The following is a 12,731-nucleotide window of genomic DNA, read 5'->3' as shown; positions in this document are numbered from 1 at the left end:
GAACGCAACCTGACCGGATGCCCGTTGTTAAGCTTAGAAACTCGATAGTGCCCCCCCCCCCCCCCCCCCCCCCTTTTTTTTTCAGACTCCTCTCGGACTTTAAAGCGTGCGTGGCTGCATGAATAAAACAGTGATGAGCAGAGAGACGCTCTATCAGGTAGCGTTTCTTTGTTATCAAGAGAACTGCGGTCACAATTCCGTTAGGATCGTAACATATCGATCACCGACCTGGAGGCTATTGGTTGCACAAAAAAGGGTAATCTATGAGACAAGCAGATAGCCTAACATAAATTGCAAAACAATTGCCTATAAAGTTAAGTTGCCATTTTGGACCATGTGCACATGATTTCACTGCGAAGGCACTAAACACATGTTTTTACACAACAAGACCCAAAGTGAAGCTACCATTGAGACAGAAAGGTCCGGCCGGGTAGGCCAGGCCTAACTGAACAGCTACAGACAAAATGAATGATGAACAAATCCCTCCGGCTCACGTTACTGGATCTGAATGACTCTTTGGCTGTTCAAAATGACAAACATGCAGCTGTCAGTCAGCTGAGCGCAGAGCAGGCTGAGCTCCACTGGATACTTTAATAATTGATGTTCGGAGACTCTGGATTGGATTGAGCTCTGACTGTTGACTTTATCCTTTCCCATCATAACAGCTGTGTGTCATTTAAAGACGCACAGTCACTTTTCTCCACTTTTCAACGTAGGCATATATTGCTTGAACATTGTACATTTGATCACCAACTTTATTAAAGATGGCATTGACAGATGTTGATTCAGATTTAGATTCAGAAAAAGATCAGTTTGAAAACCCCTTGTTAATTGCTGTAAGGTTTGATTTTTCAAACTTGATTAGAGATGACCCATTGACTTCGTAAAAAACATTAATACAAACATATGAGAAAAAAACAAAACAGTTCTTTCAAACTCCAGCTGCAGGTCTGATGGTGTAGACTCAGACTATCTTGCCAAAATTCTATCAACCCCCTGATCGGGCTGAAGCTGCACCTGTCCGCTCACCTTTACTGCTGTTAACAGCTGTTTTTGCAGGAAGCCTTATTGGCCTATGTAGAAACATTAAAGATATCTTCCATGAAAGAGTACAAGCCCGACCGACAAGTTATTATTTTATTATTAAGAGACATTTGTTTATAAAGCTAGGAAACCACATCTTTCTGTTTGATTAAATCATTCATGCATCATTTTAAAGTTTCTGCTCCCTCTTCCCCACCACATAGTCAGAGGAATCAGCTTTAGTTGGCCCCGATGATCAATTGAACGTGATTCTAGTTTTTGTTTAAAACCCAACAGATCTATTTGGAAAAGGAGCTCCTGTGCTTCACACAGCGCGAGGCTTTCCCAGCTGTTAGTGCGCGCCGGTGGGCGGGCACAGATAGGGACTGAAAAAAGTTGGGTGGAGTTTAACAGCAGCGCTTTTAGAAATGGGTCCCAAACCGCTTTAGTTAGACAGCAGAGTTACCCAAGAAGAGCTGGAAACACCTGATGGTCTCTGTGGGACAATCCGCTCCATATCAATCCCCTCTTTACTGTCGGAAGATAAATCTACCTCCAGGCTTCATTTTTGTCGAGTGTTTTTTTTTGTTCTCTCTTCTGAAAAAGTACCAGAGCCTGCTGAGCTCCCTTCTCTCCCTTCATCCAAAGAAATATTGATAAGGAGAAATTGCACTACTTTTTTTTTTTGTAACTATTTATTGTACTTTGCACTAACGATGCACACCACGCAGAAGGACACCACCTATACGAAGATTTTTGTCGGGGGTCTTCCCTACCACACCACGGATTCAAGTCTCAGGAAATATTTTGAGGTGTTTGGAGAGATTGAAGAAGCGGTGGTCATTACTGACAGGCAGACCGGAAAGTCGAGGGGTTATGGATTCGTAAGTATCATTTAGAAATTAAATAAAAATGAAGTCAAACTTTTGAAGCAAGTGAGGAAAACCTTGCTATCGTAAGTTTATCCTCGTCACAACCTACAGACATGAATATATATTTGCACGTAAAAGGTGTTTGTGTTTTGATAAGAAAATCCAACCTAAATTTGTCACAGGCTTCTGTTGCAATCTCTCACCCACCTACTTGTTGCGCTTCGGTATGCGGCCTGACACGTCTGTAAGTGAGCTGACAGCTGCGGCCGGCTGACGAAAAAACCACACCATGATGTCTCGATATTACAGAGCAGCTTTCTTCAGTGGTTTCATCACCTCAGAGCTGTTTACAACTTTACTCCCAACAGTTGGTTAAATGTTTTACTCCCACTTGTGATAAAACTTCATACACAGACGTGGAGACACAAAACAATCCATACTCAGAGTTTCATGTATAACAGATAGACTTTTGCATACTGAAACAGGACTTCTTAGAGATGGAGACACCAACGTTATATGACCTCTTCTTCTCAAAAAATATTGAATTATGTTAAAATATTAAAAGAATGCAGACATGTTCTCCACATAACCCCTAGTGGAACTAAATCAAGACAGTGTTAATGATAAATGTTCATTGTTAAGACAAAGAGATAGGCATATGTCCTGTTAGTTTTCAAGCATGACTAAGTTTCAGCTTCCTTTCTAGTTTACCTACATACTATAACTTCTTCTTGTCATCTTACATTTATGATTATGACATTTCCTTTACAGTAGGAACAGTCTTTATTTGTATATATATTTATTATATTCTAATACCTAGCCTTTTCAGAGACTCTAACAGTATGTAAGAAATAACTTCACCCAATCTACCAGCTGTCAAGAGTTTCATAGTCACCCTTGCTATTCAATAATTGATCAAGTTCCTAATAGTTTTTACTAAATAGTTTCACATTATTTTTTCCTCAACCCCAACTCAGTATAGGTTATAATTCAGTTGTAATGTTAAGAGAGAGCTCCTGACTGGTGCTGCTCTGAGCTCAGTGATAAAGTTAGGTTGTTGCATTTGGAGCGATGACGGAGTTGTGTTCTGTCAATCATCTCAGCCTGGTTCTGATTCCCCACTGATAGTCTCAACACTTCCATGAGGTTGATGGATACCCAATGAATACATTTATACACAAAATAATGTTTGCTGTTACAAAAACTCATCACTTTAGTGCTCTTAATTGTTCCTTTCTATTAGATGGCTCTTTCTCATTTTTTGTGTTTCCTCCTTCTTTCGTGTGTCAGGTGACGATGGCAGACCGATCGGCTGCTGACCGGGCCTGCAAGGACCCCAACCCAATCATTGATGGCAGGAAAGCAAACGTCAACCTGGCCTACCTGGGGGCAAAGCCTCGTGTGATGCAACCAGGTAAAGAGATGAAAAATACACATGGTTTATTGTTTACCACAAGCTACAGAATTGTCCTTTTTTTTTTACTGATATGTGCAATCAAACAGGTTCAGATATTAATCTTTAAAGAGCAAACAGCATGTTTAATCAACATAGTGATTGTCTTTGTTCTGACTGTTTGTTTGGGATTCAGTTTAATTGTCAAAGCAGCAAACAAGAAAATCAAGTCAGTCCTTCCTGTTTTCCCCGCAGAGTTTGTGTGGATTTTAGAAAGTTGGAGTGAATGTAAGAACATGTTTGCAGGTTAATATAGATACTCAACTCGTGTAAATTGGCGAAGAAGAGGCTATTGTAGTTTTTTTTAACTTTCAAATCATCTTGATCCTTTATCTGGTCTGTTTTTTAGGTTTTACTTTTGGTGTTCCCCAAATCCACCCTGCGTTCATCCAAAGGCCTTATGGGTAAGTACCTATGAACGTACGAGCATCATAGACAAATGTTGGTATGTACACCTTGTTTATGTAGACATGTATTTTCTCTCAATTTAATGTGTGAAAAATCATACTGAAAGTCTTTTTGTAATAATTTGATCCCATTTTCTCCAAAAACAATGATGGATGGCTGATAATTAGAGATGGACACTAAGTTGTATATAGTTTGTCCATAAACCAGGTAAACTGCCTTTTCTAGGTTTGCCTGTTTGTAAAAGTGTGTGTGAGTGCTGAGTGGACATTGATGGAAACTTTCAGCCTGACTCAATGTTGTCTATCTCTCTCTGGTCCGACAGGCTTGCTCTCAGTTAAGCTAACTCTGCTGGTTTGTGGAATAGTTCAGCGAACGTAATCACAGATCAGAGAAAAAGGAATAACCCGTAGACTCAAACGCACACAAACAAGCTCTCAGAATGGTGATTATAGATGCATGTACGTGGGTTTTGACCTTCTTCTTTTTTTTTTTTTTTTTAACTTTATTTGAATAGAACTTAGAGCTTTGTGATATGAAGTGGTGTTGTTAGCTAAACCGTGTGCTTTCTTACTTTATTGACATAAAAAAAAATGGATTGACTGAACCTTTTGGGTGTTCTTTTTCCTTTTTTGTGGATGCGTGTTAACTTTGCCAAGGATAAGCAAAGTTTGTTTTTATTTATTTATTTTATTGCTTTTAGCTTTGGGTTGACCAGTGTTATTTAACAGGGTGTCGTGTTTAATGTGTCTTGTTGGAGTGAGTGGTACATTTTGTGTGTGAATTTTTTTTACACCCCCCCCCCCCCCAACCAAATAACTTCAGTAATCCCAATCATCACATTATACCCTCAAAACAACAAATCCCATCACGCTAGTGTGTGCTTACAGCATATTCGTGTTGTTACTAGCATTTTCTAACATTAACACAACTTAGAGTTTATCTTCTTTCAAATGACTTCTGGCTCACTTTGTCACTTCATGTCAGCTCTCCTGTCTTCTTTACTGTTTCGGTCTCTCTTTGCTCTTCCCCATCATTCAGACTTGTGGACATTTCACAGAAGAAATATGTATGTAGATATTTCATGAATAAAAGACAGGGCTATCAGTTATTATCTCCACTCTAACCATAATAATATATCTTTGTTGTATCAGTACATATGGATATGTGCTCTTATTGTTTGTGTCTTTGTCTGCAGTGTGGTACAAACAAATGTCTGGATGTCTCCCTCTCACTCTCTCTCTCATTCTCTCGGAGCAAGCTTTCGTCACATGGGCCCGTGGTGTTAAGGAAAACAAGCGCACCCATTGTGCCACACAAAGCCCCGAATGCTGACGCTGCAGTCGCATAAAACTCTGTGTGTGTGTGTGTGTGTGTGTGTGTGTGTGTGTGTGTGTGTGTGTGTGTGTGTGTGTGTGTGTGTGTGTGTGTGTGTGTGTGTGTGTGTGTGTGTGTGTGTGTGTGTGTGTGTGTGCGTGTGTGTGTGTGTGTGGGTCTGGTGGCCTCGGTAATGTCTCTATCTGTCATGTAAGCAGAGCAGGGGCCATTTTAACATGGCCAGACTGGCTGATGTTGGGGCCCCATGAATGTGAAAGTCCCTTATGTACATATAATGAATATATTCAGAATTAATTGCTAGCAAAATAAATGGCTGAGTATGATAATTTCATCAACAAGATTAAAGTGCTACCTTTAATTTGTAGCTGATTGACAATTCATTTTAATAATATACGCTTATATAGATGTTAAAATCTCAGCACTGTCATTTTCAGCTTGGATTCCCATTATCTTTCCTCACCCACATTAAGTTCATTAATACCCATCCTTATGAATCTGAGTAAATTTCTTACCGAATGCAAAACTTTCTTGTTTGTAAACAAAATTAAGGTACTGCCATAATCTGGTCGTGAGGATAGCATAAAATACTTTTTCCACCTTAATACAATAGAACATTTTGGATCTTAAATGTGACATGAGCTGAACAAAGCTGGATTAAAAACCTGCATGAAGATGTCTATAAAATTTAAGAGCACTATTGAAGATTCTCTACATATAGTCTTATTTGGTTGAAAGCGGGGTTAAGGGTTAGGGTTAGATTTCAATGCTCGTTGAATTTTAGTGGGGCAGTTCTTTTCATCCAATTTCATTTTGTGCAGGTAGTGGTACTTACTGTATGTGGTTAATTGAGGTACAGTGTACTGTCATTTACACAAAACTGAATTTAAATATTGTAATTCTCAATACTTTCGCCCAGCAAAAGTATAGATGAAAAATGGTAGGGGACCTAGGACAGACCCTTGGGAAACTCCACATGAGGCCTATACAAAGGGTTGAGCTTGAATTTACAGTAAAGGGGAAGGCCATTTAACGTTACCAATTTAACCTCTATGTAAAATTGTAGCCAAGACAACATCAAACTTTGCATTTCCATTTAAATCCAATATTTTAATCTGCATTATTTATCAGTTTTGGCAAACTTTTGAATATCTATGAGACATTTTGAATATACAGTATGTACTTGGTCTGTCTTACACTTGGTTTCTTTCTGCATTAAGTTTTGAACCAAGTCTTGCTATGTGTTAAAGGTAGGGTTGGTAATTTTATCCTTTATGCACTATTCGTTATATTTGTTAAAACGCTCTTCACACCCCGATAGCAATCAATAAATCCTGTGCTCTGAAAAAAGAAAGAGAAGCTATCATCTCTAGCTGCTGATTTCCTGAAATTAGTCCGACCTATCACTGCAGGGAGGTGATGATGCAAGTACCAATCAAAAAGAAAGACTTTAGATAAAGCAAGAGGACAAACTAAAGTAAACTTTTATAAAGTTTTCACACAATGGACACAACTGAGGGAGTTAAAGGGTCCAAAAATTGACTTGATTGTTGAGGTCTTTCTGTTGCCATGTTTTTTTGTCATTCAATATGATAATGTTAGGTGTTGTTTTTACACCCTTGATAGAGAAATGAGGTAATGTGGTGAAATAAGGTTGAAAGTGATGTGCTGAGGTCCTTAGTTCGCTTTGTTTGTAGCGGTTTTGATCCGGCGGCCCGCATGCATGTGTGTGGGGGGCGTGGCATTTGAAGGAGCCCCAAGGGGAGAGAATGTGTTCAGACGGATTCTGGAGGAGATGTTACTTTTCAAATCTTGCAAGCTTTCAATAATCACCAACCCTGCCTTTTAGTAAAGCAAGACATCAGGTCCATTTGTTCTCGTATATAAGTCTTACGAGCACCTCTCATGAAACACAAATAAATCTCCTACCCCTGTATTTTAGATCCTCTCACCTGAGTTTGTTTTTGCACTCCCTCCCTCAGTGGACAGTGACCAAGACGGCAGAGAATCTTTATTTAGCCTTGAACTTTAATGACCGCTGGGTTGCATGAAAACAACATTCCAGTAAGACAAAAACAGTCACACATGAAGACATACGGAACAAGTTGTCAAACTGTACTGTTGGTAGTAGGTACCAGCATGGTTCAGAAAATGGCTCAGGCTGAGTTTGTCTTCCCATGGCCAAACCATTACTCATGCTTTGTATGTCTGTATGTGTGTATGTTAGCACATGCCTATGGTGAGTTGGACCAAACTCGTTGAGGTAGGACTTAAAATTCAAGGGGGTTAGTAAATGTGGTTCAAACTTGGGGAAGACCTTTAAGTTACCAAATATTCACACATTCCTCTTACAAAATGCTCATGGTGGGAAGCTAAAAAAAAGTTATAATTTCTGTGCTTCTTAATTACCAGAAAGTAGATGATAGATGGTGAAATATGGTCGGACATCAGGTCATATTTCAATGTGAAAAGCAACAAGATTCTGCCTAAATAAAGCAGGCAACTAACTTCTGCTTTCATTTAAATAAACAGCTGACTAGATGTGAGTGGGCTTGGTTTTACTTAATCAGATACATCAAAGTGAAGAGGAGAGGCAGTTAAATCTCTATCTCTAGCCTTCATCTACTTCCCAGCTAACATTACTGTTTGATAGTGTAACAGTTTAATTGGCCTTCAGTCTAACCTGTGTGTGTGTGTGTGTGTGTGTGTGTGTGTGTGTGTGTGTGTGTGTGTGTGTGTGTGTGTGTGTGTGTGTGTGTGTGTGTGTGTGTGTGTGTGTGTGTGTGTGTGTGTGTGTGTGTAAAATGTACGTCTTAGAGTCACTTATGCCATTTATTGACAGCCACCCAAATCCTACACCTTTACCCAGTTATAGAAATACCTTCCATTTTTTTCTGTCCTTTATTGTCTTTTGGATGAGTGATTGTGCTGTTGCCTTGTCATTGTTTCTGTAATCAGTCTAGTCAAGGCGGACCATTTTTTTCCCCCCTTACTTCTTCCTCTCTGAAGCCTTGCTGTTGTTTCGTTTTTCATGTTTTTCTCCTGGTGCACTGTTTTGGGTTGAGATGTGGGTTGGATTGGATAATGGAGTGCTGACAATAGGGTTGCCACGATAGATCCTGCCTTTCAACTTTTTAATATTTACTGCACCTGTTTTCTTCTCTCTCAAAACCGACTTAAAAAAGGAAACACTTGTTGTTCATTTATGCAGATTTAACTGATTGAATTTCATTTTCCTAAATATTGCACTCAACAGATTACTGAACCACCTTCTTTCAAACTCACCCAGTGCTGAGGCCTTTGCTACAAATATTAACTCATTTTTTTTTTTTTTTGGATCCTGATGCTTCTCATTAGATTTTAAATAAGTGAGAATCAATTAGACTCTAAAAGACCTCTCAAGTTTGTTCTTATCACTTTAAACAGTCAAAAGCTCTCCTCATGCTAGCTGTTTGAGTTTCCAGGCCTTTTAGAGTCTAGGGGCTGGGATAAGCTATGTCATCGAGGGCAGAATGTGCTTGATGTTCATAACTGTTTATTTAATCGAAACATCCCTCTGGGTGCTAACCTAGTCCCGGCTCCCCTCACTGCCTCCCAGGCTTTTTGTCCCGACACAGAGGGGGAAATGGCCAGCAGCATCCCTTTTTGAAAACTGTCCAGCTGTCAAAGTGGCAGTGACATTTTCACAATGCTTCTCTTGGCTCATCTCCTCTGTCCACATCCCCCCTCCCCGAACTGTAAGCCTCCCCTCCCTCTCCTCCCCCACGTGCTCGCCCTCCAGCAGGCAGCAGGACAGCAGTAAAGCCAAATCACAAAGTGAAGGACAAACAGGCTGCAGGTTAAATACACCAAACTTTTTCCTGTCATCCGGCCTCCATCAGCCTCCATGTAGTTCTGTCTCCTCAACCACAAAAATGAAAATGGTTCCTCCTGCTGATTCCCATAGAGAACATGACATAATCACTTCATCCTAATGTTCATACTGGTGTTGATTTTCCAAAGATTTGAGTGACCAGAGGCTGAACACCTCAAAGGGTTACTTCAACTTCCTGTCTTCTTTTCACAGTGATTTCTATTTTGGCAACCCTATATTGTTCTAATCTCTACTAGCAGGCATTTTCCGTGGAGTTCTTGACTGGTGGATTGAACTGGGGCTGAATGGTGGGTGGTGGGTGGGCGCTTGGCCGCAGTGTGATGGAGTTGGGTTTGGGTTTTACGGTGGGGCATATTACTCTGAGCATCAGACTAACCTATCAGGTGTGTGTTTGTTTCACAGCATCCCAGCGCACTACGTATACCCTCAGGCCTTTGTTCAGCCTAGTGTGGTCATCCCTCATGTGCAACCTGCAGCCGCTGCACCCACAACTGCCTCTTCCCCCTACATCGACTACACTGGAGCTGCCTACGCACAGTATTCTGCAGCTGCAGCGAGTGCTGCAGCAGCGGCTGCATACGAGCAGTATCCATACGCTGCATCCCCTGCCGCCGCAGGCTATGTGGCCACTGCAGGCTATGGTTACGCAGTCCAGCAGCCTTTAGCCACTGCAGCACCTGGCACAGCTGCCGCTGCAGCCGCTGCCTTCGGTCAGTACCAGCCTCAGCAGCTGCAAGCTGACCGCATGCAATAGCAGCCACTGCAACCAATGGACATGCAAAGCTAGGAGGCCCTAGCCTGGCCACAGCTGTTTGGTAGAAGGAGCAGCGAAGGAAAAGGAAGAAGGAGTGGCCTTAAGGGTGGGTGTGTCAGCTACTCAGAGGCAAAGTTGCTTTAATGATGATGATGATGATAATGATGGTGGTGGTAGTGATAATGATGGTGAGGTGGAAACTTTTTACAGTAACTTTCCAACTTGCTGTGCTTCAACCAAAAAAACAAGAAAAAGAAAAAAAGTTGCAGAACAAATAATGGAAAGAGATTTACTATTATTATTGTTGTTGTTGTTACAATAATTATTATTATCATTACTATTATCATTGTAGTAGAAAACTTATTTCTAAAGAAAATGCAGGAACTAATCCCTGTGGTTGGTGTAGGTGTTGAACTAAGCCCTTAAGTCCTATTGCTGTCTTAATGTTAGTTAAGGAAACTGTTCTCTTTTTTTCACTTGTGGTCTACCACAAGTTTTTTTTGTGGTTATTTAAAGCCCTCATAACATTTATATTTATTATGATTATTGTTACAAATTGGGGGATTTTCTTGTCATTTTTTGTCTTTTCAAGTGCATATTTTCGAGATTTTTTTCTGATAATCAGGGAAATGGAACTGTTTCCAAAGTGTTAGCTATTAAAATGTGACCTCTGTCAGGAAGTCGAGGAGTCCTAACTCATCGTGTCACATATTTGAAGAACTACCTTTTTATCTTCCTGATGCTGAATGTCCCTTTTTTACTCTGTGTCCCGACCTCTTGACCGATGCAAAACAAGCAAATCACAAGGAGACAAAACAACAAGGAAAATACAAAAAAAATGAAAATGTCATCAACTCTGACTCTATTCTTGGACTAAAAGGGGGACTTGACAAACAAAACAAACACACTAACAAAAGGAAAGAGACAACGGCCTCAGACAATGAGAAACACAAAATCAGTTGCTTTTACTCATGTTTCACACGTACACCGACAAATGCATCCAGAGTTGCATACATTGCTGTTAAAGACAAAGGCAGCACAGTTGTGTTTCTTTGTGGCCCTGCGATGGAGAGAAAGAAAATGAGACAGAAAGAAAGGGGGAGAGAACAGCTGCTGCTGGGGGTGGACAGAGCTGCTCTAGTGCCATACAGACAGATCACTCTGGAAAGAACACATCACTTGTGCTCGTTTGTCGAGCTGTCACATTTTAATCCCTGGCCTGGCCCATTTGGGAACCAACTTCACAACCCTCCACCCGGCACAGAGCCCCACAGCAGAACCCCCACCCCACCAATTCAGCCCTGCAGCTGTCAGCACTTCCAACTCTGTGCGGCTGTAGTCTGGTGTCAGGTATACACTCATAAACACACACACTTTTACCAAAGTCACCAAACAACTGGCCTGCCTCATATCTGTCAAGAACACCAGGTGAGGTGGAGAGGACGGGGGATGGACTCTTTGACGTTATGTTGGTCTGTGTGCCTTACATTTTTACTGCTATTTAAGAGAGAGAGAAAAAAAAGAAAAAAAAGAAAGAAATCTACTATTTAAGATATTTATTTTTGAGGGTTGACTATGTTGACGCTCTGAGAATAGAGACTTAGTGGTGGTACTGTATTAATAATATTATTATGTACTCATCTCAAGGCATATATAAGTTATTGATTAGTTTTAGAAATAATATTATTATAATCATAATTATTATTATTAACATACTCAACCAAAATGTTGATGTAGGACTTATTTAAGATACTGTTACGTGCACTGTACTTTTATTTTTTATCTTTTTGATTCTGTAGAACATGACATTGAATTTTAGCTCGATGCCTTTATGCCTTTTTGTAGGGAAGAAACTTTATTTAAATGCAGGCCTGTTTGCATGCAGATTGTACTCTGCCTCTTCTGTGTTTAGATGAGAGAAAATCACAATAAGTTTTCAGAAAATAAGCAAAAATGCTGCTTTCTCCACTAGAATGTATAGTTGTTGTCGAGGTTTCAGTAGCTGTGCTCCTTTTGCTTAATATTCATCAGATGGGCTATTTTACACTGTTGGGAATTTTTATACTTGAATTATTTCTTACAAGGGAAATATGCAAAATAAATGACAAAAAAAACTTTAAGGAAGCATTTCATTGTCACTGGATGAAGGCATGTAAAGTGTTACTATTAAAATGCAAAGGTCCTGTTGATATTGAAACCTTAACTTTCAACACCATTTACTCTAAATTGAAATAAAATATTATACATAAATGTTTGGTGCCATTTCTTTCTTGAATGCTGAAATCAAACATCCGCATGTCATGTTACTTGAAAGTAAACACAACGCTTATCGGTTCTGGAAAGTTTCATGAAGGTCCATTGAAAGTTTCAGAAAATGTGATATATATAAATAATTCCAATAAATGTCCATTTATAATTCTTGAAAAAATCCCCTAAATTTATGTTAAAAATGTCAATAAAAAATTCCCAGAATTCCCTCTGAACAGGTCCATATGCTACAAAAGTCCAAAAAGTCTCCAAAAAATCCTGAAAATTCCCGTAAATTTCTATAACATTCTTAAGTCCTGTAATTTTCCCTGAATTTCCATGCCAATTTCGTGAAAGTTTATGAAAACTTTGATTGAATATTTACAGAAATTTAAAACTCACAAAAGTTTTGAAAAAAGTTTTGACAAATGGATTGCAAAATTGCAAATTCCTGAAAGTTTGGGAAAATCTCCATTTCCATTAAAGAATCAAAGGTATCAAAAAGTATCCATAAATTTACCATTTAAAATTCCTGAAAGTTCCTTACAATTCCCAAACTTTGCAATTGAAACATCCCCCAAATTCCAAAATGTTTCGGAAAGGTTCTATTGAAAGTTTCCAAAAAATCATGAAAATTCATTAAAATGTCCAATGACAAAACCTGAATTTGTCGTTGAAATGTTCAATAACATCTTGAGAGTTTCCAAATATTTCCATTGAAAATTGCAAAAAAATTACAAAAGTTTCCAATGAAAAGTCCCAAAATTA

The 12,731-nt window shown here is 39.5% G+C and overlaps 1 protein-coding gene across 1 annotated transcript; it reads left to right on the top strand.

The window, feature by feature from the left end:
• Nucleotides 1–1,454: 1,454 nt before the first annotated feature.
• Nucleotides 1,455–11,966, top strand: rbm24a (RNA binding motif protein 24a). The gene is made up of 4 exons (XM_061059406.1): nt 1,455–1,907; nt 3,186–3,309; nt 3,698–3,752; nt 9,365–11,966. The coding sequence occupies exons 1-4, from the start codon at nt 1,740–1,742 to the stop codon at nt 9,714–9,716; spliced, it is 699 nt and encodes a 232-aa protein (XP_060915389.1). The 5' UTR covers nt 1,455–1,739; the 3' UTR covers nt 9,717–11,966.
• Nucleotides 11,967–12,731: the final 765 nt, after the last annotated feature.

The sequence above is a fragment of the Labrus mixtus genome, chromosome 16, assembly GCF_963584025.1.
Source record: "Labrus mixtus chromosome 16, fLabMix1.1, whole genome shotgun sequence".
Lineage (NCBI taxonomy): Eukaryota > Metazoa > Chordata > Actinopteri > Labriformes > Labridae > Labrus > Labrus mixtus.
This window is presented reverse-complemented; position numbering and strand designations above follow the sequence as displayed.

Excerpts from the sequence above, each read along its gene's own strand:
- rbm24a (XM_061059406.1), top strand. The coding sequence starts at position 1,740 with ATGCACACCACGCAGAAGGACACCACCTATACGAAGATTTTTGTCGGG. Across the intron at positions 1,908-3,185 it reads AGTCGAGGGGTTATGGATTC|GTGACGATGGCAGACCGATC; the intron begins GTAAGTATCATT and ends TTCGTGTGTCAG. Across the intron at positions 3,310-3,697 it reads GCCTCGTGTGATGCAACCAG|GTTTTACTTTTGGTGTTCCC; the intron begins GTAAAGAGATGA and ends TCTGTTTTTTAG.